This window comes from Pogona vitticeps, chromosome 6, assembly GCF_051106095.1.
Source record: "Pogona vitticeps strain Pit_001003342236 chromosome 6, PviZW2.1, whole genome shotgun sequence".
Classification (NCBI taxonomy): domain Eukaryota; kingdom Metazoa; phylum Chordata; class Lepidosauria; order Squamata; family Agamidae; genus Pogona; species Pogona vitticeps.
Window position 1 is genome coordinate 21,108,704 of NC_135788.1, and position 26,219 is coordinate 21,134,922.

The following is a 26,219-nucleotide window of genomic DNA, read 5'->3' on the forward strand; positions in this document are numbered from 1 at the left end:
AAACCATTTGAATTTCTAGGGTTCAAACTATATGATCATACATCATTTGTTTATGTGGATACTTACTGTAGAGCTCCTTCTTATAGCTGCCGAAATTCAATCAAAAATTCAGGTAGGACAAATCCTATTGAACTGAAGAGAGAAATTAAGACACAGACTGCAAGTATGGAGAGCAGAATCCACAGCTATGGAAAGAAAGATACAATACTGGAATAGCAGCAGAAAAATAATAGTTGCAATGGGGATCATTATGAATCATAGATAGGAAGGAATATCTGTGAAAAGGATTGAGCTTTAGCTTATTTATGTTTATGAAGCACCAACTTGTCTCACTTCCATCTTTTAACAGGAGCCTCATGGCACAGTGGTTAAGATGTAACAGTCAAAACTGCTCACGGTCAGCAGTTGATTCCGGCAGCCCACTCAAGGCTGACTCAGCCTTCCATCCTTCCAAAGTTGGTAAAATGAGTGCCTAACTTGCAGTGAGAGGGGCAATGTGTAGGTTGTATAATTAAAATTATAAACTGCCCAGAGAGTGCTTTAAGCACTACAGGGCAGTTTATAAGCAGCACACTTTGCTTTTTTAAAAACCTATCCCAAAGCTGTGGCATTGGGAGTAGAGGGAAGCACTTCCAGGACTTTTGTGAAACATCTTTTTCTGCTATGGACTGCAAGTAGGACTATACTTAAAATCATTTGTGGGAAACTGAATCCACAGGCATCACTGGGCTTCTTCATGGAAATAATGCAAGTAGTGTTTGATAATTACAATAACCTACACACCTCCACTAACTTAGGGACAGAGAGACAAAGTTCACCAAGATAGAGCGTCAAATATAGAAAAAGTGGAGAAGCTACAAAAATTTATTTTCCAACAAAATAACTCTCCACAAGCAGTGTAAACTTTTCTTACTAAAACAAATACTCTAAAACACAAAAATTGTACATTTCCAGTGAAACACTCACAGTCACATTTGCCTGTGTTTTCAACTTTCCTGGATTCTCAGTGAAGAGCGAGCAGATTAATGCTTCCCCAATTACCCGTAGCCGTAAACTTCCTCATGTTGCTTGCCTGTAATACGGACTTTTAGAGTTATAGACAGAAGACGACTGACTGGATTGTTGGAGTAACTTCTGTGCTTAGGGCTGCCTAATGTGCTATGATTTGGCCCTAACTGTCACATTGCACTGTTCAGATGCATTGCCTATTTACTTACATGAGCGGTGTGATGCGTGAAGTGAAGGAATGGAAGACTGTGTGCTACTTCTATAAGATGGTATACTCAAAAAGTATGGCAATTTCTAATGGAAGTTGCCTTGGAGTTTTCCATTAGTCTTCCGCTGACACTGCACTACACAAGTGATGAGATCTTATGCCTGAGCAGCTGAATTTGTAAGTTATGGTTGATCTATAGCATGTGGTTTGGCCCTCACAATCTTTTGGGTACCCATAGCATCCACTTTTGTCATATTTATATCTGTGCAATATTGTTTTAAACACAAGCACACTCTTGTACACCATACCAAGTGTGGCCTGCCAAGCTGACAGGAAAAAAGATGTCTGTGTGCCTACTGCAGTTAATGTGTACTGTGCAGAGTAGGGCCATTTATAGTGTCACGTTATTTTTGTCACAGATTTGAAATGCAAAACATAAGTTTGCAAGGATAATCCAACCTTTTATCTAAAGTATTCATTCCTATTTACACTAAGTACAAGAAAGTGTGTCTAGAGTGAACACTGTTAACAAATTCCTGAATGAGGCTAGTTCAAGTTGCCAGTAATTCAAAAGCAAATCTGCTGACTTGGCATTAGGACTCTAAAACAGTGTAGTCAATTGTATGTAAGAAGGTGTTTGCAGAAATAACATTTATAAACGGTCTATACAGTACACAGTACCAGTACATAGAAAAGAGATTTTCACTTTTATGATCCCCTGTAAGGCAAGGCTGAATTTTGTCCCCAAATGTAGTCCGCTAGAGATACAAGCAACAGAAAGTGGCTTTTAATTCATAAATTGGGTGCCTACAGATTTGAAAAATCAGAACTGATGAGAAGTTAAATTTTGGATGTGCTGATTTTGGCTTGCTGAAAAACATGAGCAGTTATTTAAACATCAATTGTATTTTGTCTGAAAACATTTAGAACATCTTGATGGCAACAGATATTGTTCAGGTGGCAGCTACCAAAAACAGCTTTGGGGGGGGGGGGGAAGGAATTTTGCAATTGTACTATGCCGATGTGTTACAGCAGTAATCAAAATAAATATTCTGTTTCACACTATTGCTGTGAAAGCAACAGCAATACAAAATCAGCATATAGAACACCACATTTCTGTAATTAAAAATCCAAATTGTGAGTGTGTATCTGTGTTTTGAAAAGGGGCTTTGTCATACACAACCTCAAAAGAAACACAAAACTGCTGGAGGCAAATGTTACTGGTGGATATACACATCCCTCTTCCATTCTGCTGTATCGCGTTTCCTAGAGATTACTTCCCCATCCCTGTCACAATACTGGTCCCTTGATTTATGTCGGCTGCGCTGCTTGTTGCCTTCATTATGGTCCTGCTCTCGGTCTCTTTCTTTTGAGCGGTGCCTTGATTCTCGATGTCTGTGATCACTGCTCCCATGAGACTCATCCCTGTGACTGTGATCTCTATGAGAATCATAATGTTCATGCGAGTAGTTCTCCTTTGGCTCCATGTAGGCTGAATCTCTGCTGTCTTGTGTTTCTGAGTCAAAGGTTTCTTGCCTAGAGAGGCCACGACTAGTTCCACTACGATGGTTATGGTGATGACCTGAAGAGGAAGAGCGGTGTTGAGATTTCCTGGTGGGTTCAGCCCGTGCTTCTTCTTCCCCTTGAGAACCAGTTCGTTCAATGGTTGTTTGTTCATTCCTCTGATCTCCTTGAGAGCCCTAATCAGTACAACAGAATTGTAAATTTCACTATGACAGAAGTGGAACAGAAAACACCTATTAAATTAGCAACACCACAATCTTCAAAACTACTTTGGAGCTGAAGTGTTGATCCATAACAATCCCATTCTAGAGTAAGTGGTTTGAAGGCATTAACCTATGACTAGCAATCTTGGTCTACTCTAAGAATTTAAGAGTTCAACCATACTGGAGATACTGCTTTATAATACAAGTGGAAGTTCTTTTCAAAAAAGGAAAATCTATTTTCTGATAGATTTCAAATTCCAATGATCATACTAGTTTTTAAAAACATTCTGATTAGGTCACGTCCCAACACAGACACACCACACAGAAAGTAAAGCGAAATCTGGTAATGAGGTGGGTGAGTTTAGGCACCAAGTAAACTTAAGAAACTTTCAAGAGCAGGCATCAGTGGAAAAGATCAACCACAAGCAATAGAATGAAAACAAACAAGAGGAGTTTACATTTTAAAAACAGGGATTTTGTCCTTAAAATAAAGATTTATCAAAAGTCTCAAATATGATAGCACTTGTATTATAATACCAATAATATCACTGCTGTACTGTTTTTCAAGGCATTTAAGTAGCATTGTAACTGTATTAAGAGATCATTTTGACTTCACAAGTTATGTATTTGAAAAGACTGAGCTTTGCCTTCCAAAAAACAGACACAGTGAAATTATTTAATTTCCTAGAATTGAACTGAAAACAGAAGTAAAAATTACCAAGCATAATCAAACCTAATCTTCATCAGCACAATGTTTTGAAATCACTGAAAAATGAATAATTGTAATTAGTTATCTTAGCTTAAAAGTTCAATTATGTCAATCTGTTACAAGTTTCACCAACAAAACCATTCAGAAGCAAACACAAGCACTTTAGTTATTATTAATAAAATATTACATTCAGGTATTCAGTCTGCCTGATGGTTAAAACTAGGTCATTTAAGGCAACAACAGAATTTTCTCCTTAAACTTGCAGATAGCATTTGGTCTTCAAAGAGTCATTATATATAGTGTGGTAGGTCCAAAAGTAGGGTTATGACTATCAAGGCTTTAGTCTTGTATTAGCTGCATAATCTTCCAACAGCTTCCCGTATTATTTCTATGCAAAGCAGTGCTACATTTTTGAGAACCATCCTTTTCAGAGATCTTGGGGCTTCTACTATGGGTTGAACATTAACTATTTATGTAACTTTCCATTAATGTGATATCTGAAAGCTGTCTGCAATATTTACATATTGGGAATTAGGAACACAGTCATGACATGAACAGCTACCACAGTACATGTGATAGCACATATGCCCACCAAGGGTTTTTTTTTTTTTCAAATCACTTGTACCTGTAAATTAACATTTTGGCCAGGGTTGATAGGAAGAGTGGCAGTTGCCAGTGTGCGAGTGAGAAGCTGATTCGGGGGATGGCTACTAGCAGGATGTGTGGCCTTCCAATAAGCTTCCAAATAGTCAGCTAGGTGCTCACATGCATCTTCAAGTTGATTCTCATCCAGAATTACATCAAACATTTCCTGCAAACAGAATATTTTAGTCAGAAGAGCCACAGAAATAAAAATCAAACACTCAAAAATCAAATCTATAAATCAACTATAGAAATGGAAACACACCACTTCATTACATGCAAATCAAATAACTTGTGGAAGTTGATTATTGCTGTTTTCACAATAGGTTTATTCACATACAGCTTCAGCTGGTAAGACTTAACTCCTGCATAAAGTTAGTTATGCTTAAATTCATTGATTTTAATGGTTTAGAGCACTGGTTCTTAACCTTGGGTTACTCAGGAGTTTTGGACTGCAACTCCCAGAAGCCTTCACCACCTGCTGTGCTGACTGGGGTTTCTGGGAGTTGCAGTTCAAAAACATCTGAGTAACAAAGGTTAAGAACCACTGGTTTTTAAAGTCATACTTTGTGTACATACAACTGAACTGTAATTAGATAAAGTACAGGTATTTCTACCCTTGTGGCGAGGACCGCTGCAAAAATCATCACATATATTCGCCTTGAGTTAATAAAAAATAGGATACAGTCTTGCATTTCCATCAATATATATTAAGAATAACTTACTGGAGGGCACTGAGCCAATTTATCAGCGGCTACCATTTGAACATTAAGGTGCTTAGCCTGAGATTTTCCTCGGGATTTTATCAATCTCTGTAAAACCTGTGGGAAAGGTAAATACAGTTACATACGAAAGAATGAGAAAGTCAAATATAAAACTTAGAACCACGTGAAGACAGACTGCATGCAAAGATGGCCCAGTACAAGTCTCCAGGCATGGTATCAAAACAGGAACACAGATGGAATGTCACAACTGAAAAGGACCTGTTCTAGTGTCCTTCATTTTAATTCTACTGGACTGTGGTTATTTTGTGGACTTGGGAGACAAATCAATGCACTGGTCATCTCTTGGATAGGTTTGCTGCTTGACTCTATGAAAACAGCTCCCTACACAAAGAAAACCAATTCTACCATGTGATCTTTCACAGTATAGTTGCCATATCTTTTTGGAGAGTAGTACTGTATACTACTGTTCCTTCAGCCTTAAGCAGAATTACAGCTGCAACATACGTATGGAAACCACTAGTTAACTGATTGTGTCAGGAATAAACTAACTCAACAATATTTACAGGCAATTGTATTAAAATTTCACCCCATAGGATAGGATGGGGAGGTGGGGGTGGGAACTGGACTAAAGATTAAACCAACACTTGAAAATATTTACCTTTGGGGAGGAAATCTTTACATATACTATAATGGGAGCCAGAGAGGTTTTACTAAGTTGAGCTGGATGATTAATAGTATCAGCATCAAGTACTACCAGTTGTAATGTCCTTGCTAATTCAAATATTCGTTCAATTTCACTCTGTACTTCCGCTGCAGAAAAGTAAAGGAAGTCAAATTAAAACAGTGTTAAAGAACAACTGACTTTGAAACAATTAAAAAACAAATCTTAACACATGAAGGCATGTAGCATAATGGGGGGGGGGAGGCCTTTTTCAATTTAAGCATTACAAGGTTTTCTAAAATGTGATCATGGTTCCAGTGACTACGTGCTCCTGAAGGCTACCTTTTCAGCCTTGCCTTGTTAACAGGTTTCTGTCATTTCTGTATCAGTCATGAAATATGCAGGCAAACAAATACATAATGATTTTACAGCTCTCTTGTGTGAACATCCACAAATAGATCTTTTATGCTGATGGACAACCCGATGCAGCATACATTCCTGGCATTTTTGGGATCTGGTATTGTATGATTCATTGCATTGAATGCTTTGCATTTTCCAGGGCACATTTTCCATTGTTGCTGCTGACAAAAGACTGCTAGCTGTCAGAAAGTAGAGAAGACAAAATCACACCTTCCATTTTTCCTCAGTACAGCTGCCACTACAGGATCCTAAAGCAGGAAAAGGAGGGATCCAATACAGCTGATTCCATGTTTCAAATGTAGCATTTGTGCTTAACAAAAATAGTGAAGAGTTGCAGGGTTTCAAACCCCTGATTAACTCCATTAATTAGATTAATGCAAGCAGACAGAAGAAAACCTTTTTAAAGTGATATCAAGAGTTGACAGAAGGTCCCATCAACTCCTATTTATGAAGGGCCTACTTATCAGAGGAGAAAGGCTTCCCCTATTTATGCTTGGCAGTATCTAGGACAGTATCCTCAACTGAGCATCCTCAAAGGGCCAGTACACAAAAAAATAGCAACCACAGGATCATTATATGAAACATTCCTATCATGTTTGGTTCAGATTTCAAAACTGCATTCTCCCTTCATGATTTGGGGCTGTTAATGAGTCACAGAATATCTCCCAACTCCAGCCCAGCAAATCTACCTGGTATACTAGTACATAACAGTTGGCATTAGGTTGTCATTATTAATATTTCAAGCAAGGGTTAAGCTTTCAGTGCAGGTATTGCTTTATAATTCATAACAACAACTAAAAACAATTTTAATAATATTTGGAGAGAGGCCCGAAAGAAGGGATTTAGGCAGAAGATGATAATAATTGTTAATTTTTAAAGCAAATTATAATGACATAGCAAAACCAATCCTACCTGCCCATTGAGAATGCCATGATGTATATTCTAAGCCCTACAGGTTATTAATAAATGCTTCTTTTTTAATCCAGTAGAGTACAAGCAAATCTTACTCTGATTAGGCTTTATTACCATGTTACATTATCAAGCCAAATTAGATTAGTTTTCTGTCTTGAAACTGGAATCATCTGGGTTAAAAGTAAAAAGAATGGCATCAACCTGTAGTTATGCTTGCTCATCGGTGACCAAAAATCTTCCTCAATCCAACTTTCACTTTAAAGCTTTTAAATGTCTGAAACATATTTTTGTAGCTCAGCTCTAACAGCTTGCCTGGGGCTTTACTGATTTCTGTTGTGGGTTAGAGTTCATTTTGGAAATAAGAACCCCATAACTGTTTTCTCATATATTATCATTTTAGTATCCTTGGGAACTATTTTTGCCATTTTGGTTATGAAGAATGAAGCACTATGGCAACTAAGATGAAAACAAGGTGTAAATCTTTATATCGCTATCATGATGGGTAGGTAGTCCTTGTTCTAATTCCAGGAATAGTGCAATTTTGGCCAAGGTTGTATTAATTAGAGAAAAAGGAGACATTTTTCTGGTTCACATTTAGATATAAACACAATTACGTATCCTTCAATATTTGCACTCTACTGAATTTTAGATGTAGTTTTCTGATCAAGAAGCCTTAGAAAACCAGATGTTTTCGTAGTAATCCATATTTTAATATTCTACATGGATGGATTTGCAATGATGCTTGCAACTGGCATTGAACAGCGAATCTAGTTTGCATACACTATTCTTTGGTAGAAAAAAAGTGATGCTGGACTAATTCTCAACACATCAATTACATATACTGTATATCGAAATTCACAGATTCTTTAAATATCTAGAGGTTACTCTGGAAAGGGCTTTATATGAAGCATACAGCAACAAAACAGTTAAATACAGCTTCTACAGCAGGATTTTCAAAGCAATATACCTCTATTATACTTGAGCATATAATGCAAGCATATATAGCACTGTTATACACTGGAGGATTGTAATGACACAGGTCCATGCCTTTGCTTTTACACATGCTAATTTAGTGTTTGGGACTGGTATAGTACAGATTTTAGGTACATAGTTTAGGGTTCTGGTTTTTAGAAGTCCATATTTTTGCACCATTTACATCCTGATTTCAAACATCAAACAATAGGCAATGTCTTCTATAATAGAGAACTCAGTACAAAGCACACATGACTTGTTTTTACTATTACAAAACCTACTATCATAAATAGATAGTGGTTTTGTGTGGTACAATACATACTGAACACACACACACAAAAGGAAAAATAATTAGCAACCATCTATACATACCCAAAACATCTGGAAAGGGAGGGCATTAATGAAGCAAAGAATGGAAAAACCCAACACAATCAGGTTCTTGTCCAAAGCATACAGAATGAGATAAGGTTACAACAAGAGTAGCTAAAATGCAACATACATGGGAACAAACAAGAGAAAGGATTGGGTTCTTGAGACTGATGCAGAAATGAAGCAAACACCATAGATTTGGTTCAAAAGCTTACACAAATACCAAGTACACATAAAGAAACATATATGACTACTGAGTTTTACTCATGTGTTCTCAGTAAAGACCTTTTTCAAACAAATATACTTTCATGTTTTAAAGACTTGGGTGGTGTCTAATATAAAGAACAGAATAAAGAACAGAATGAATAGTGATTTATTCAATAGCAAACACAGGTCCTATTAGAGAAAATTAACAGTACAGTTGCTTGCGACTCACTTGCCATTAACTTTAGTCAGTATGCTTTTTGACAAACACAATGTGTATAGCACAATGGGCAACACTGTATGCACACAAATGTCCATGAAAACACAATCTGTTAGACTGTAATGACATGAAGTGAACCTAGAAATATTTCTTTTGGAGGTGTAAGAATTTCCATGATCTGACATTCTTATATGGCCACATGTTACAGCCCTCTTGCTGAATCTAAGCAGCTCTAAGTTTTTTTCAGTGCCTGAAGAGGTCTCTATTTGTATACCTCAGCACACTGCCCGACCTTCCATAATGGAAATGGAATACAATTTATTAAATAGCACAAACAAACATGTTTATGGCTAAAGCTTTCATTAACAAAAGTGACTACATACAGTATTTTTGAACAAACATATTCTAATACTGTACATCACAAGGAAGACCCTTTGAAGAAAAAACACTCCCCACTTTTTATGTTAACAGGTTTATGAAATACAAAGTAAGCCAATGTGTAAGGATTTATAATGGGTGGAGTAAGATCATAAACATGTAAATCCTTTTCAGAATCAGAGTTAGGCTATAATCTGACCAGAACCTAGGTCAAGAGTACTCCTGGGAAAAAAAAAAACAATTCTACTATTTTGAAACATATGTATACATTCAGATCAGTTGGCCAAGAAGTATAAGCGTGGTTTGGCTCAGTACAATAAACAGATAACACCAAAATTAACTTCACAAAGAAATACTAATGCCTAAAGTGGTATCTATGATTTACTTAGCTTATAAATATCTCTAGTGATGTGGTGACACTATAAGTGGAATCACAATACGTAATCCATCTTTTTATAAAAAGAACATAAATAGTGTTGGATGATTATGGTTAGTCATAATTTGCAGCTTTCACACATCAAACACTTACCTAAGCTTGACCTTGTATTAGATCGTTCTATTATCGCATGCTTGCTGGGATTGTTTAATACTGAGCGTTTGGCAAGCGAGATGTCTGCTGTTACCCGTGTGATTGATATACTAACATTAAAAGAGGGGAAAAGAAATAATACAATTCATTGTTCAGCATTCTGGGAGATGAAAATACATGAATAGCCAAAAAGGGGGGAGAGTATTCTGTGTCCCACACAAAGAATCCTTCACGGGAACTTGTGTTAGATTTGCTGTTAGGCTGAGAATGAAAGACAATGCTTTTAGCTGTTTGTGACATCAATTTGCTTTCCATCAATTTTGCGAAACCTAAAATTATGGTTTCTCCAAGTTCTGGAAGAATTTCTGCTGCACACTAACAACATTCTAGAATAAGATATCTGGGATAAATTCCAAGTACAATACCAGCTGGACCACCCATCATACATATGCATTTAATCTGACTAACTGTAGTATATCAGCTGTTGTTTGCTTTTTTTACATGGTACTCTATGGTATTCCCATTTGGATCAGTGAATACAATATTCCTGTAGAGACAGTCCCAGTCACCCTTCTGTGTTATATTATGAGGGTTCCCAAATGTGTAGAATACACAGCCATGTATCTGGCTAAACTAGCAAACAGCAGCTTCAGAAAACCACAAATATTTTCATTTCAGATTTAGAAAGATGGATTAAAATATTTTTAGGTTTACCAAAGTTCTTGAATACTTACCGCCCTTCAAACCTATGTTTTAGAAAATCAAATAATGCTTTCTGCATCATGTCAGTAACCTGAAAATAAAAAAGAAAATATTCATAGTTAATAAACGTAATGTAAGATTAGTTAATTACTATTCCTACAAGAACAAATTTATTCTGGACAATGGATTCAGGGAAGCTATGTTAAATTCTGCCTATTTTGACATTATCAGTATTTTAATATAGGCAGGATGCCATGTTTTGTTTTGTTTTATTAATTCTATTTTGAATTAGAAAAAGAAATATTTCACCTCAATTGTGTCCTAGCTTGAAACAAGAAGGCTACATAGTTTTGAATAACGTTATTTCTTACCTCATAACCCTTTAAGGAAGGCCCCACTAAGACTACTGGTCGCATAGAAGGCACTACATCATACGGAGGGATGTGCTCTGTCTGATAAGGAAAAAAAGCACTTTGAATATTCAGTTTCGATGCAACTGTCAATTTGCTGCACAGATTTGTATAACAGAATTCTCAACAGTGGCACCAAAGGGGAAATCTGATATACCTTTTGCCCCCAACATATTCCAAAAAAATTTAGTACCAAAACATATTGGGAGAATGTTTGGTTAATATTTCTATCCAAAACTTTTCTACTGCTAGTTTAAAGTATTTCTGAAATATAACAATCATTTCAGGAATACCAAAAAATGCACATCATGTAACTGAAGATGTCTACCACTCTGAAAGAATGGTGATTCTATTGCTACCAGCTTCTAAGATTCATATTGGCAAGGAACTTCTAAAATCTAATAGTGTCATTAAGGGAGTAAGGACAACAAGCAAACAAAAGGGACACACTACTAGCCTTTATCTTTCAGTACAAACACAGTAGGACCCCTGTATCTACAGTTTCAGTTATCCACAGTTTACTGCAGCCCTATACACAGTACAGTATACAAGGAGATGTGCCTTGTAGCCTTTGTTTTACCTCCTTGTATGCTATATACAGGGTTCGCTACCATCTGTAGTTTCAGGTATTTGTGGTACACTGTGGAATAGATCACCCACAAGGGGGTATTTTTATGGTACTGTGTTCTGCTTAATAAATTACTGGCTTGATGTATCATGCAAACATTATGAATGAGTAAGTGACCAGTCAATTCATACAATATATAATACAATCATATGCAGATATGATTTTAAAAAATGGAGTTTTTAAAATGGCCATTACTATACTAGCACCACAAAAAGTGGCTGATTTTAAAACACTGTTTTAGGTTTGTTTGTTTGTGTGTGTGTGTGTGTGTTTGTGTGTGTGTGTTAGGACAAAATGTTTCAAATTCAAAATCACCAACCTGGAAAAAGCTTAAAAGTAGGTATGCCAGATCTATTTTTCAAGGGCCTATATAGTATAAATACATCAGTCAACATCACAGAATGTTGTCAGTATCCATTATTTCAGTACTCAAAATGTCCCAAGTGTAACCATAATAAATTCAATAAGGTAAAATATAGACATAAAAAACAAAGACAAACATTAAATGCAGCAACAACACAAAATGCCACATAAGCAGCAATCTAAAGCAGTCTAAAACATGAAACACACATTTATGTCAGAATTTGTTTACATGTAAATTCAGCACACAATTGATAAAATAAGAAAAATGATGAACTGTGCCCAAGGCATCAAAAGCATGTAAACTTAATTTTTAGTGCCAGATTTCTCTGCTTAGAAGCAAAGCCTATACATCTGCTGTGTAATTATGAAGATATGATGTTAACATTATTGTTGTTATGATCATAAATAATCTGATGCATGCATTACTGCAGCAGCCCTTAAGAACTATGCTACAACTCTTATATTTAGCAGATCAGTGCCCTGCTGTAATACATCCGTGTGTTATAGTGGCTATCTATCAAAGCCTCACACTAATTGTAACCCTTGAAAATTAGGGTAGGTACAGGAATTACCTTATTTGATGGAATACTCATATCTGTTAAAATTATATGCCAGCTTTCAGCTTTTCTCAGCTCTAATTAACTATGCTGTAGTGGCAATATGTTGAGAGACTGAAATGGGCTACAAGAGACTTTTCTCTTTCTGTTGCTATTTCAAATTCATTCCATAAATCTAGAGGGAATGATCCTTCTATCTGATAGCTGTGCTTTCTCTGTTACAGCGAGTTAATTAGAATGTCTGTCCAGATTCGGGTGAACAAATGTCAACACATGACAGGAATTAACACTGCACCTGGTAAATTTGTGGACATTTGAGAATTCATCTTTCATTGTGAAAGAATTAAAAATTAATAGTCACTTCTAGAAATGACCCTTCATTATTAGTAAAGATCTAACCCAATAAAATATACTACATTTAAGCAAAGTGTGTATGCAATTAAGGTAACAATTGTAAACATTTATTTACTGAATTTATATATCATATTTCTGCAAAAAATGTATAATCCAATGTTGGTTCTGTTTTTCTTCACTACCACTCTGAAAAGTAGTGGGCAAAGAAACTATGGTATTAATAAAGGAGGATAACAGAGGCAAACAAGGGAATTTTTTTAATTTAAAAAAAGAATTGAATGGGGTTAGCAGAGACAGTCATGGGGATTAGAAATACAGTATGTTGTTGCTCAGCATAGACCACACTGGCAAAACAATGGTCCCTGGAAGATGATGTATTCAGTAAAATGTGTAGGTGTCCATCTTTTTTAAAATATTGAGATGCTACTGTTCAAAAGAATAAATAGCTAACTTTACTGTTTAGTTGCTTATAAACAGTTGCTAAATAAATTCTGTATAGAACTTGAGAAGCATCTTGTAGTTCCCAAGAATTGGATGAAAAGAACAATATACCATGTTTGTCAGCCTCTCTGTAGAGTAGCTTTGACTATGAGGGGAGCCACCTGTTCTGTTACCTAATAGGCAAGATGCTACAGTCTGACTGTTGGAGGAGAAGGCAAGAACAATGGGGAAAGAATTTATATATGACAATAGGAAAAACTCACAGTAGACCGCCAAAACAAGTCTGCAGTTTTCCACTGGTCTTGCTCATCTGCAGATTTTGCACCTAGTGGATTAGAAGTTTAAATACTGACTAAATTAAAAATTGAAAGTTCTTTTTGAAGAACAAGATCTCTTTAGATTTAACAAAAATGAATTATAATTAAAAACTGAATTACAAGTAAAAAAAAGATCTAGAAAAATGACAAAGAATACGCATGCACTATACTGGTGCATTATCTGGTCTTGTCAAAGTTTTCTTTCTGAATGTTTAAAGAAATTCCCTTGGCAGCCTATTATTCCATCAAAAAGGAAAAGTACCGTAAACAAAGTTTGACTGAATTATTCACAGGGCCTAGTCTGCTTGTTTTTACTGTACTGGATGAAATAGTAGTTTGATCAGTTTTTTCCATTCCTCTAAAATGATTTCATTATATAAACCATAGGTGATGATGCTAATGATGCCAGTGGCAGAAAAAACACAGCTTGTGCCAGCATAAACTTACCGATTTCTGCTTCTGCTTAGCTACAGCAGCATGGAAAAGAAACAAAGAATAACAAAGCATGCACGTTATTGGCTTGTCGAAGGACGCAGACAGTCAACAGGACTCTAAATGTGACACAGTGCAGGTGAGCAGGTGTACAGATGGCAGCTTGGAAGTAGGCGTTACCTTCTTAAAGAAGGGCATTCTTTTCTCTTTGGAGTGGGGTGATGTGACACTGTTTGCACTGGGTTTGGGGGAGCGATGGTTTGCTGGAATATCAATTTCTTCTGCATCTAAACCAGTGGCATCTATGTCTATAGCTATATACAGATAAACAATGTAAAATTATCAGATGGCAGGGGGAAAAGTGTTAATGAGAAACATCAAGCACCAAGTACTTCAGGGTCAGACATCCACCAGGAATACCAAAGAGATGCAAAACAAAAGAGGGAAGTTTTAAAAGGTAGAATACATCAGGATTAGAACATGCACAATCTGAATTATATCATTCAGTCTTATTTATTCCCAATTGTACGGTATATAACAAACTGAAAAAGACAAATTTATATTCTCTTATACTGCTACATATATTTAAAATAAACACTGGAAGTTCATACCAACCTAATGAATCTACAATCAGACTCTCAAAGCCAGGGCATAAACTGGGCCACGGGGAACCTTCCAATCCAAATGGCACAGATTAATTAATTTCAATGAATGCATAATGAGTATGTCTATTCTGAGGCAGCACAATGCTCTGTCTTTGAGTTTATGATCTTTTTTGTTGTAGAAGTGCCCAAAACCCATTTAAAAGGAATGGAAGCCTTACAAATGGATTGTATCATAGGGGGGCTGACCTCTGAGAGTTAGACTTAAATGTTTAATTCTTCTTTGTTCCTCCCAGAAACAGATGCATATGACAATTCCAGTAATGATTTTAGAGATCAAAGTTCACTTCCTATGTAAAATGTTAATCTGTTTCCAGACAGATGGAGATATTTTAGTACCCCAGAATACTCTTGCAGGATTCTCACAGAACTAGATTTACAAACTAGGCTTTTTATAATACTTTCACTTGAGTAGCTTTAAATACTTTTCATGCACAGTGGGTTTTTTTAAAGCCCAAAAATAAATCCTACGTCTAACATTGTCCTAACAAATCTATTACATTTTTGCCTAAGCAAAAATAGTTTTTGCCTAAGCTAATAGTATATTGTTAAAAATATTTCTCATTAGGTTTTTTAGCAGGCCACAATACTAGGATGCAGAAGCAATATATTGTATGATATATTGTCAGTATGATGATCCAGTTCCAGGGTTGAGGGCATTGGAATTTGCAAAGGATAGAACCTATAAAAGACCCAATAATTTTAATCCTTGTTAACTCTCGCTTCATTAGGTAACAGAAAAAATCTCGGATTTCATTCAACACAACTGTTTTTAAAAAGTATTTTATATGTTATATACAGCATATATGAAACACAGTCAAATTAAATATTTGCTCCTGTTAAATTTTCTGAAAATCATGCTTAATAAAACTATGGCTGAAAAAAATGTGTAAATCAACATTATACACATGGAAGCTCCAATTACACCAAAGCAGAGGAGCTGGTCACAAAGCACTTTCACAGGCACATTGCACATTTGGTCACAAGAGGAAGTGTGTGACTGATTGCAGAATCAAATTGTGCAATCTCCATTGCTAGGGCATAAAACCCAGAACATTTCTACTGGCATTATGTTACATTATGCCTAGACAGATTCTGGCCTATGTTTCATACTGTCAGAGATGTAAAATATTCTCAGTGAAAATTATCTGCCACTATCTGTAGGAAATCAGCAGTTTGGAAATTAGATCTATTTATGTGCAATTACAGCTGATTTAGCACCGATTTTCTCTAAGCAAAAGGAATACAATGAATACAATCGTAGTACATAAAATTGCACACTTGTAAATTATGAGTATTTTAAGAGAACAGAAAAAAGAGGAAAATTAGAAATTCATTTGGAAAATGTGATGTACAGTTAGTATAAAAATGAAAACATCACAAATTTTCTGTTTTCATATCTTGAATATATTTTAGATGTTACTCTCTTTGGGGTTAAAACCGTGTCATGATTCTTTTTGTTGACTAGCTTTCTGATTTGTAACAGTATTGCCATAGTGGCTAATAATGATACTACTGGCAGTAAAACTTGATATGTTTAAAATATGTTTGTGACTAGTAGTAATACAACTGCAAGTTTTCCAGAGTCCTCAGACCTTCTAGAGTAGTCTCTCTCTTTCGGTCAGACTAGATATTGAAGGAAACCGACTGCTTGAAATTAACGGTGCTTTACTTCCAGTGATGGGATTTCCTCAGAGATGTGTGTCTCAATGAGAAGACTTGCTAAGCAAACTTATCTTTATTATTCAATGATGAGTCATAAAATAAAACACACTGGAATACAAGCTATGAAGAGAAACAGCACATGCTGTGACAGATGTCTTTCATAACATGATGAACTGCTTTTAATGATGTCCCAAGCATCTTATCTAGTTTGATTCTCAAATTCTATTCAGCCATATTTTAAAATGTTTGGAACACAAACACACTAAGCTGGACACACTAGCCCTCATCTTTTTTTCATCTCTTTGATCATGAAAATATGACCATCTAAAGAGAGGGAGGCTGATATTCCCAGGTAGCCTCTCCATGTGAACCAAAAGCCCACCGAATCAGAGTTCTGGCTCATGGAAACAGGCTAGCTGGTATAGCAGTTTCCTTCTCTGCTGACAGTCATGCTTCTGTGATTAAACAGGTAGTGGATGAGGCAAGGGCTGGCTTGCTCCCCTCAACAAATGTGAGCTCTACCTGCTTTGACAGTACAGGGAAAATATTGGATGGAATTCCACTGAAGGCCTTTTTCAATTGCTGTATTGTAGTTTTGGAATCTGGTTCATAGGGAGTCTTGCCTAGCACTTCTTTCATGTCCTTCAATAAATGCTGAAAAGATTTTGGCCTGTTCATGCAACTCAAGTAAAAAAACACACAACAAAACAAGCTTATCTTAAAATGCTTACCATAATAGTATTGAGTAATTGATTTTGTATGCTTTCACTTTTTATATTATTGTTGTAGGGGGGATTTTTGTTTATTTGCTCTGCGTGCTATGTATACAAAATGCAATATAAATTGTGACAGTTAATAAATCAAATAATGAATTTAGAAACAGTTTCCATAATGTGAAAGAAAATGACAACTGAAACATTTTGTGTGTAGTAAAAACTATCAAATCTCTGCTATGTTAGAAAGCTGCTCCGTTTGTACCCATAATAGTGCCAGTCCACCACAGCTCCTCAGAATTATAAATCAGTTGTTCTGAAATCCAATCATGGTTACTGGGGGCAGACCTCCCCCACCCTTCTCCCTTGATGCTTTGCTTACATAAGCAACAACACACCTGAAGTGTTGAGATTTGTCACATCTCACATGAACAAAGCAAGAAGTGAAGGGGCAAGTTCCTGTCTCCCCTGTAACCCTGTTGCCAGTTTCAGGACAACTGAATTAGGCTCTGATTTTAATGTAACACTAAATACCAGTTTTATGCTATGAAAATGAGCCAGGAGAAGCTGTGGCTCACTCTCCTCTTATATGGCCATAAGCAACTGAGAAGTTTTTCTTTCCATTTCTAATCAACTGCAGTTTCATTTGAACCTAATGCATTGTGGTTTATTGTTAGTGAGAGAAGAAACAACTTTTATTAGGTACTTACAATTTTTGGACCTTGTTTTGAGAATTTTTTTAATATTTTGGTTGCAGTTCTAGGTAGCCAAGTGTACAGGAGAAGGCATATTTAATTCTTTATTGCTTTCAGTCACTTGACTGAACAGGCATGACCATTTTAAACAAGAAAAAGTTTGATCAACGCTGCCAATAACTGGTTGCAATATAAGCTTTAATGACACGTTTGGCTTCACATATATTTTACCCTTACCCTTAATGTGGCTGTCTAAGTCTGTGGCCATCCAAAATTTGTGGATGTTCACTATTACAGTCTATGAGTACTAAAAAACAACAACATGGCACTAAAATGAAAGACTATTATATAAACGTTTTAGATCCAGGAACAGTTGACCATGCCTGTTTGACGAACCTTGAGCACCTAAAATAATTTCTTGAAAATAGTTTATTTATTTATTAGATTTTTATCCCGCCCTTCTAGACAATGTCTACTCAGGGCAGCTTACAATAAAATTATTCATAAAACAGTTAAAACAATTATTAATCAAGATGGGAAAATATAAACAAAAAACTAAGTAAGAAATAAAAGTCAAGTATTGACAGGAGGGAAGGCCTGCCTAAAGAGTCAAGTTTTTAATTGGCTTTTAAAAACACCCAGAGAGGGTGCCAGGCAGATCTCTGACGGCAGGCTGTTCCAAAGTCAAGGGGCCACTGCCGAGAAGGGCCGGTTTCTAGTTCTTTCTTTCCGGGCCACTCTTGGCGTTAGGCCCCTCAGGTGTCTTTCCTGGCTATAGTGAATGACTTGAGTAGATCTAGGTCGGAGAAGGCGTTCTGCTAGATATCGGGGTCCTAAACCGTTTAGGGCTTTATATGTCATCATTAACCCTTTGAAATCAATGAGGAAATGAATGGGCAGCCAATGCAAGGCAGCCAGAGTGGGAGAGATATGCTGGTGTTTTCTCATCCCACTAAGTAATCTGGCTGCGGCATTCTGCAGCATTTGAAGCCTCCGCATCAATCTCAAAGGTAGCCCCACATAGCTAACGTAGTTAGCTGATTCTACCACAAGAAGCACCACATACAGCAACATACTTTTTTGGCATGACTTTAATTGTTCTCTGACCACTGTAAGCCCTTTTTGCCTACAACTTTTACACACACAAAAAGTACATCAAAGAATCTTTCACATCTGCAACTCACTGGGATTATTCTTCCTTAAAGTCATTTCCAAATAAGATTCAAAGATCTATTTATATTTCTAAATAAACATTTAGAACATGTATATTTCTGTTGTCTATTTCTGAAATATACAGATTTGTTCAAAGCAAGATAACTCAAAAGGTTTGAAAATTAGCCTCAATTGATTGTTTAAAATTATTTTTATCATTGGTTTTAAAAAAGCAACAATTCCATTGAGAGGGGAAAACACATTTTAAAACAAAGGTGTTTTTTTTTACAAAATGTAAACCAATTATAAATTTGAAAAAGCCATGCAGTTTGCCTTCTTTATGATTCTGTAGCTGACAGAAAATTACTAATCTTCATTCCTTTGTTAGGAATTCCTTATTTTAAAGCTCAAATACTTTAACAAAATATGGCAAAAGATAGTCTCTCAAAACAATCACAAAATTTAATATTTCTAATTGGCATGGCATAAATCAATGTGACAGCAATAAATCAAAGCAGCTGCTTTACAAAATAATTCTCAGTAGAGGAAGGTTTCAGAACAGAACACTAGCGGCTTACAAAACGGATTATGCCACCAACATTTTCCTAGTTCTTAAAGAAAAAATTAGTTGCATAACTTAAGAAGAGTGCAATTAAATCAGACTGAACCCCTGTCTAGTCCAAGATCCTGTTTCTCACAATGTCTAGTTGGAAATATAGAACCATTACATGAAAAGAAAAGGCATTCTCCTGCTATTGTGCCCTAGCAACTGCTATTTAGGAACACTGCACCATACATAAGAACCAGTAGTCACTGATAGCTTATCTACCATGCTTTAGTCCAATCTTCTTCTAAAACTAAGTTTGTGACCATCACCACATTTTGAGATAGCAAATTCTACAAAACATAATGTGCTAAATAAGAACAGCAAGGCTTGGTTACACAGAACCATGTAGTCATATTTTAGGTACAGGGGCCTATCTCCCCTGCCCCCATTGTGGGGCTGGTAACAGATAATCAGACAAAGTCTAACTATTTGGTGAGCTAAGAATGTTAGCATTCTTTTCAGAGAAAACATAATGCCTTGACTTACACCATCCTTACTGCAACAGAAACACAACACCATCAGCAAACTGGTGAGGCCTACAACAAACTGACAATGTCAGTTTTTTCCTGTACTATTCGAAACATGGTATGCATGGTAACAGCCAATGAGAGAATGAATACCTCATGATATGTGACACAGATACACATAGATCAGAAAAGATGCCCAAGGTACACGCTGGTGATATCACATGCAGCGTGTAGAGAAATAGACAAACTTGCCCTCCTATTTTTCATTTCCAAGGTACATATGCACACACTTTTAAAATTATTTGGAAGTTGTACTTGTTAATATTTTTAAAAGGTGGTGTTTTTTTTACCTCACTAGGAAGGAGGATTTATCACATCAATTAAAACTGTAACATGCAGTAATGATAAAAAGAAGTATGACTCACTTACCAGATGATGGAGGTGTAGACTTTCTGGAACTAGGTACTACATCTCCCAAACTGGTCGATGAATTTCCTCCTGATTTACTAGAGTAAAGTAAATAAATATTCACTCTTCTGCCTGTGCATGGAGAATTCTTTGATGCTTTCTGAGGTTATGAGTTTGAACTAAATGACTACCAATTTTAACCTTCCCTTTTTGCCTTGATGAGAAAGAAACTGCTTTTCCATTCTGTCCTTTTATGGCTGCCCTGAAACTGGTGGCTGAAACTGCCTTGGATTCAAGATTTACAAATCAGACATTTTTGGCAAGTTGAGCTCTTCTTTCTCTTCCAGAAATTTAACAACCTAGGAGGTATTAATGTGGAACTGAAAGGGCCCTTGACAAAGAATTATAATATGTCATGTAATTTAATTTTTGTATAACAAGGAATGAATAAATTAAAGATTTTTCAAGGAATCTTATATAGTTGGGTTCCTTGTTCTCACAGATGATTGTGAGGGCATTTGGATTATCATCTAAATAGTATCTCCAGACTCTTCCCACACTAAGGACTTCTACATATCTGACCAGGGCTATGGTGTTTTCAGTTCTGCCCTATGAAACAAAGAGTACTACCTCAATATATGCAAATTTGTTGAGGGTGCCCAAAACCCATCTGTGAAATTACACAGAGACCATGAAGAACAAAAATATGTTATGAGCATTGTTCATTCTATCCTCATTTCCCACTCACCTAACAGGGAGACTAGTGAGATCCTGTGTTTATTTGAAAATTATTCCTTCCTGCACTGTGTGAGGTGTAATGAACAGAGCATGTAAACCTGAAGCATGGTCCCAGTCTCCCTCTACAGAGTACAATTCTTAGGTAAATATATTACCTAAATAGTTTTTGACTAGTCCTCACAACACTGTATAACTACAAAGTAGAACTATATTCCATTCATTTCAGTGACAGTACCAATAAAATCTTTATTGGCATCTCCTTTAAATACCAATTGTTTCACTGACAATCAACATTTTGAAACAGAAAGATGAAACACAGCACAAGTAAAGAGTATCAGGGAAACTGTTACCAATACAGTTTTTATGTATGACATAAAGCATAAAAATACTACTAGAAATACAATTGTGATATTAACATTAATATTACTATTATAAACATTCATTAGGCATCCTTCAGTCTCAAGAAACTATGGTAACGTGCTCTGTATGGAGGACTTGGAACAGTGTTTAGTGTGGCTGGGAAGGCCAGTTTGAGAGTGACAATCCCTTCTGCACTGAAGACAAATACAATCTGTCCCCTGTCCAGTTCCCTGATTTTGCTGGTTTCGGGTCTGCCTCTTTGCCTTGGCTTGCTGGACAAGGGGAGTCTTCAAATTGGGAGAGGCCATGCTGCACCATCTGTCTCTAGGCTGAACGCTCAGATGTTAAGGTTCCCATCTGTTGAGGTCCATTCCTAAGGCCTTCAGATCCCAGTTGCAGATATCCTTGTATCGCAGCTGTGGTCTCCCTCTGGAGCGATTTCCCTGTGCTAATTCTCCATACAGATCTTTTGGAATCTGAAAGTATACTGACTATGCTATTATTATACTTCACGGGTAGAATGCTTATGTGACAAAGGAGGAGGAGTGCTACACTCCTGCCAACATTGTATCCCTGGTGTAGCCATGATTTCTATCATTTACACATCTGGTTCTTCTATGAACAAATTCCTAAGTATGACTACATTAGTTCATGCCAAGGTCCTTCATAAGATAGATCATGGTTACCTAAATCCAACTATTTGTCCTAGTTGTATTAGACCTATTGAATCAATGGAATGTGTTGATTCACCCAGTTCTCATTAATTCAGTGAGCATACATGGGACCAACAATTGGATTTAGACAACATATCCTATTGCATTAGCAGCAGCTTGCATCACATATAAGAGATCCTTTGCAGTTGTCTGAGGGTTCAGCTAGCATGGAGACCTGACACCAGGGCAAGACCGAGAGCAAAACCTGCTCCTTTTCTATTACATGTCTCCCTGTGCACAACTAATGCATGAACAGGTTGTAACATTCCAAGGATTTCAACGTTTTCTCACTAATGAAAGCATGCAATCCAAACTGTTTACTTGCAACAAATACCTTAATTCAATTGTGGCTTTTTTTTCAATTCTGTTATTATAAGACTTTAAAATCTTGCCACATATAAAATCCCTTTTTATTCTGTTACCTGGAGTAAAATTTTCCTTGCTTAGTCTTTTGTTCATGCTGCAGCCTCATGTTTTCTAATTTGACTGGACTTGGTATGAATCCTATTTCACAGCCTTCTTTTACTAGTCGTCCTATCCACCAGTCATTATTATATTTCTAGAAATAGAAACAGAAATATGTATTTAAATATCAGAAGTATTTCCTTTTGCCAGTGTATTATTACCATTTTCATATAATTACTACTTAAATTGTAAAACGAGCTGCACATAATTTATGGTGCTAGCTGTAAATTTATTTATTTGTTTGTTTGGTTCGATCCTACATTTTTTTATATACTGAGACTCAATGCAGCTATACCTATCCCAACATAAGCCCCGGTATTGAACATACGTCCTGGTCATTATTTCTGGAATTGCACAGTAATTTAAATCAAGGCTGGCTGAATGTCAGGATTTGCTCCTGATATCCATCAATCAAAGCCTGCTGTAAAAGACAGAATTAAAGGATTCTGAACCTAGGAATTTCAATAGTGTTCTAAAATTAAAAGGAATTCCTAGTCCTTCAATTCAAAACTCCACTGATGAGGATAATAATCCTAGAATTGCAGAGCTAGAAAAGATCTTATGGATCATCAAGTTCCAGTCCCTGTCAAGGAGGCACAGTGGGGAACTGAACTCCCAGCCTCTGGCTCTGCAGTCAAATACCTAAACCACTGGTTCTTAACCTTGGGTTACTCAGGAGTTTTGGACTGCAACTCCCAGAAGGCTTCACCACCTGCTGTGCTGACTGGGGTTTCTGGGAGTTGCAGTTCAAAAGCATCTGAGTAACAAAGGTTAAGAACCACTGACCTAAACCACTGAGCTATTGAGCACTAACTGCAAGCTTTTTTCATTTCAGCAGTGTAATCTGGGGTAAAAGTGGGGTAATTTTGTTGCTACTATTAATAAAGAAAAAGGTTGCCAAAATTCCTTGCCATTCAATTGCAAATCACTCCCCAGATCTTTCTTATGCCCATTGCTGATTTAAGCTGTACTGACATCAGTTGTAAAATGAAACAGTTGGCAGCAGTTCCCAGAATTTTCTGGGAATTCTGGGGCATGAAGTCCAAAAAATTAAATAATATAAAAATCTGAAAACCCCATATCTCTTCCCTTTTAAGTACACATTTCAGAGGTATGGTACCTTTGTTTAATAAAATACAATACAAGCTACTTCTCATTTATCATCAGAGTACATTACAAAAAAAGTATATCTACATTAGAACCACATAGAAGAGATTAATTTTATTTTTCTTAACATTTCCAGTTTTACTCTATTGCTAAAGCAGCATGTCATGAAACATGACATGTCTGCTTTAAATGGTTATTATCTGTCTCAGTAAAAGTGTAATTAGTCTGGAAAAGTAACCAGATGTTTCAAAATATACAGCTTAGCCATTTCAATCACTTTATGCTGACATTACATCTTATTTGCCTCTATCAAGGTGAGCTGCAGGTGCACTGAAAGTATATCATTAACCCAGTAATCAGCCAAAAGTTCTGCAGAAGCAATTATGTGGCATTTTAACATGCAGTAACAAACAAAACAAAAAAGCCCTCAGATGCATCTTTGAGGATGCAGGCATCCCATCTGATGCTCCCTCCAGAGCATCAGATATTATGTGGGAACACACATTCTCAACTCCGCTTTCTCCCAAATCTCATGAATATTCAAGCCTCAAACTACATTTTAAATTACCCTGTACACTGTCAACCAGAAAATGGTATTTTAAAGCAGTAGTTGCCACATATGAGTCCACAGATATACTTGGAATGCATATCTTGGATATTTTAACTTGTACAGCCATTGATCAAGGCCAAGAATATCTGGAATCCCAAGTTTGGGAATCACTGTTTCATAGCAAAAACAGGAAAGGTTCCAATGACCTAACTGAAGATAAGCAACTGCTATTGCAATTGCAGTATAAATTGCCTTACTTCTTTAACATGTAGGAAATCCTTTGCCTCAAATGAGATGGCCATGCCTGGGACTGGTACGTCATCATCATGAGCTGCACTGTAGCTAACATTTGTTCGGACTGCAAATGCAACAGGCTTTGTCTGTAGAGCAGAAAGAAAGAAAGTTGATGTTTTTCCCCAGATATAGACAAAATATTCTAGATTATGATGAACAAACAGAAAAAAACGGTGAACTATTTCATATCAGGCAATCAAATATGTGAATGGCAGACTTCTACGTTTCCATTATACAGATTTCCATTTGTCCATTAGTGTCAATTTCTTTTTAAATAAATTTAATAAATTTTCTCCACAGATGTAATGTTTATTCATATGATCAGTATGTATGGAATTTTAGAGAACACACAAAAGGACAGGACATGCTTCAAAATATTAAGTACCTAAAATTTGATACAGGGGAAGGAAGAGAGGAAGGGAAGTAGGATTGTCAGGTTTGAAGCTGCTGGTAATCTCAGGGCAAGGTGCTCTGGAGGAGAAGACAGTTTGGATTTTGTATGTGAGTTGGGTTAAAACCTGGACACAGATCTCCACATTTTCCTAGCTGTTGCGAGGGTTCAAAAGATTCAGCATGGGGGTGTTTTTATGTGTACTGTGTAAGCACAATTGTCACTGCACTTAAAAGCCATGAGTGGGGAGAGGGGGCTGGTATGTCAGCCTGTGGCTACATATGCTTGGGTACATTTTGACATTTGAAGTAAGGAAGAGAGTGGAGCACCAGCATCACAACTTGTGAATCTTCTTGTTGCCAAAACTCTAGCAACAAACAAAAAACAGGATAAAAACCTACTCATAGGCTTGCAGCAAGGTTTTCACAAGCCCCAGCAACAATTTAGGTCCTCTTCAAACACTACTTACAGTGGGGTCTTGACTTACGAACTTAATCCATATTGGAAGGCGGTTCGTAGGTCGAAAAGTTCGTAGGTCGAATCTGCATTTCCCATAGGAATGCATTAAAAACCATTTAATCCGTATCTCCTCTTTTCTGTCCATAGAAACTAATGGGAAACTAATGGGAAGCTGCTATTCCATTTTCTGCCACTAGAGGGGATATTTTTTCTTTTTTTTTCTTAGGTCAAGAAAAGTTCAGGAAAGGAGGGGGAGGCAGGGAACAGTTTTAAAAGCACTTTTGAAACCTTTTTTTTCAACGAATCCAATTTTAAAGCTTGTTTTAAAGCATGTTGTGCTGATTTTTTCAGCACAAAGACACACAGGCAGGCTTTTTAGGTGCTGAGCAAGCCTCCCCAAGCCTCTTCAGGGCCAGCCGATCAGCTGTTAGGCGGGGAGAGGAGGGGGCAGGAGCAGAGAAAAGCACAAAATGGCTGCCAGGCTCCCTGCTGGGTGCCGGCTTTTAGCTATTTCCTGCTCTTTTTCCTGCAGTTCAGGGGCTACCAAGGCCTGGTAAGTGACTTTCTTTTATTTATTTTTAAGTTTCTGAGCTTTTTTCCCCCTCCAGAAGCCTCTAAGGGGAGGGAGGGGGCACTTTTTTCCTGTTCGTAACTCAAGGGAAGTTCGTATGTCGAGTTGTTATTTCCCTATCAGGAGGGTTTGTAAGTCGAAAAGTTCATATGTAGATCTGTTCGTAAGTCGAGACCCCACTGTATTTGACGAGTGCTGTAGGCTAGCTGGAATGCTGGCAGCTATTTTACCATTTGGCTAGCCACTGAAATATCCCCACCCCACCCACCCACCCCCGGTTCTCAGTGGTTAGTTATGATTCCCTTTGATTCTGT

General features: G+C 36.8%; 1 protein-coding gene and 1 long non-coding RNA gene across 15 annotated transcripts in view; one reads left to right on the forward strand and one right to left on the reverse strand.

The window, feature by feature from the left end:
• Positions 1 to 846: 846 nt before the first annotated feature.
• The window catches only part of CACNB2 (calcium voltage-gated channel auxiliary subunit beta 2), a 175,053-nt gene continuing 149,680 nt past the window's right edge, over positions 847 to 26,219 (reverse strand). For 7 of the 14 annotated variants that reach the window (XM_020813636.3, XM_020813641.3, XM_073003079.2 and 4 more), the window contains 11 exons: positions 24,448 to 24,570; positions 22,491 to 22,627; positions 20,279 to 20,355; positions 14,069 to 14,202; positions 10,758 to 10,838; positions 10,419 to 10,477; positions 9,685 to 9,794; positions 5,678 to 5,829; positions 5,020 to 5,115; positions 4,278 to 4,463; positions 847 to 2,916 (listed from right to left, as the gene is read on the reverse strand). In XM_020813636.3, coding sequence (XP_020669295.3) covers positions 2,434 to 2,916; positions 4,278 to 4,463; positions 5,020 to 5,115; positions 5,678 to 5,829; positions 9,685 to 9,794; positions 10,419 to 10,477; positions 10,758 to 10,838; positions 14,069 to 14,202; positions 20,279 to 20,355; positions 22,491 to 22,627; positions 24,448 to 24,570 — 1,638 coding nt within the window. In that variant the 3' untranslated portion in view covers positions 847 to 2,433. Of the gene's footprint in view, positions 2,917 to 4,277; positions 4,464 to 5,019; positions 5,116 to 5,677; positions 5,830 to 9,684; positions 9,795 to 10,418; positions 10,478 to 10,757; positions 10,839 to 13,402; positions 13,465 to 13,903; positions 13,924 to 14,068; positions 14,203 to 20,278; positions 20,356 to 22,490; positions 22,628 to 24,447; positions 24,571 to 26,219 lie in introns of all 14 variants that reach the window. The other 7 variants (XM_020813638.3, XM_078378658.1, XM_078378656.1 and 4 more) reach the window with 2 other exon arrangements.
• Positions 7,413 to 13,959, forward strand: LOC144583816 (uncharacterized). Its single transcript, XR_013537785.1, has 2 exons — positions 7,413 to 7,514; positions 13,924 to 13,959. It is a non-coding gene; the product is annotated as an uncharacterized LOC144583816 (long non-coding RNA).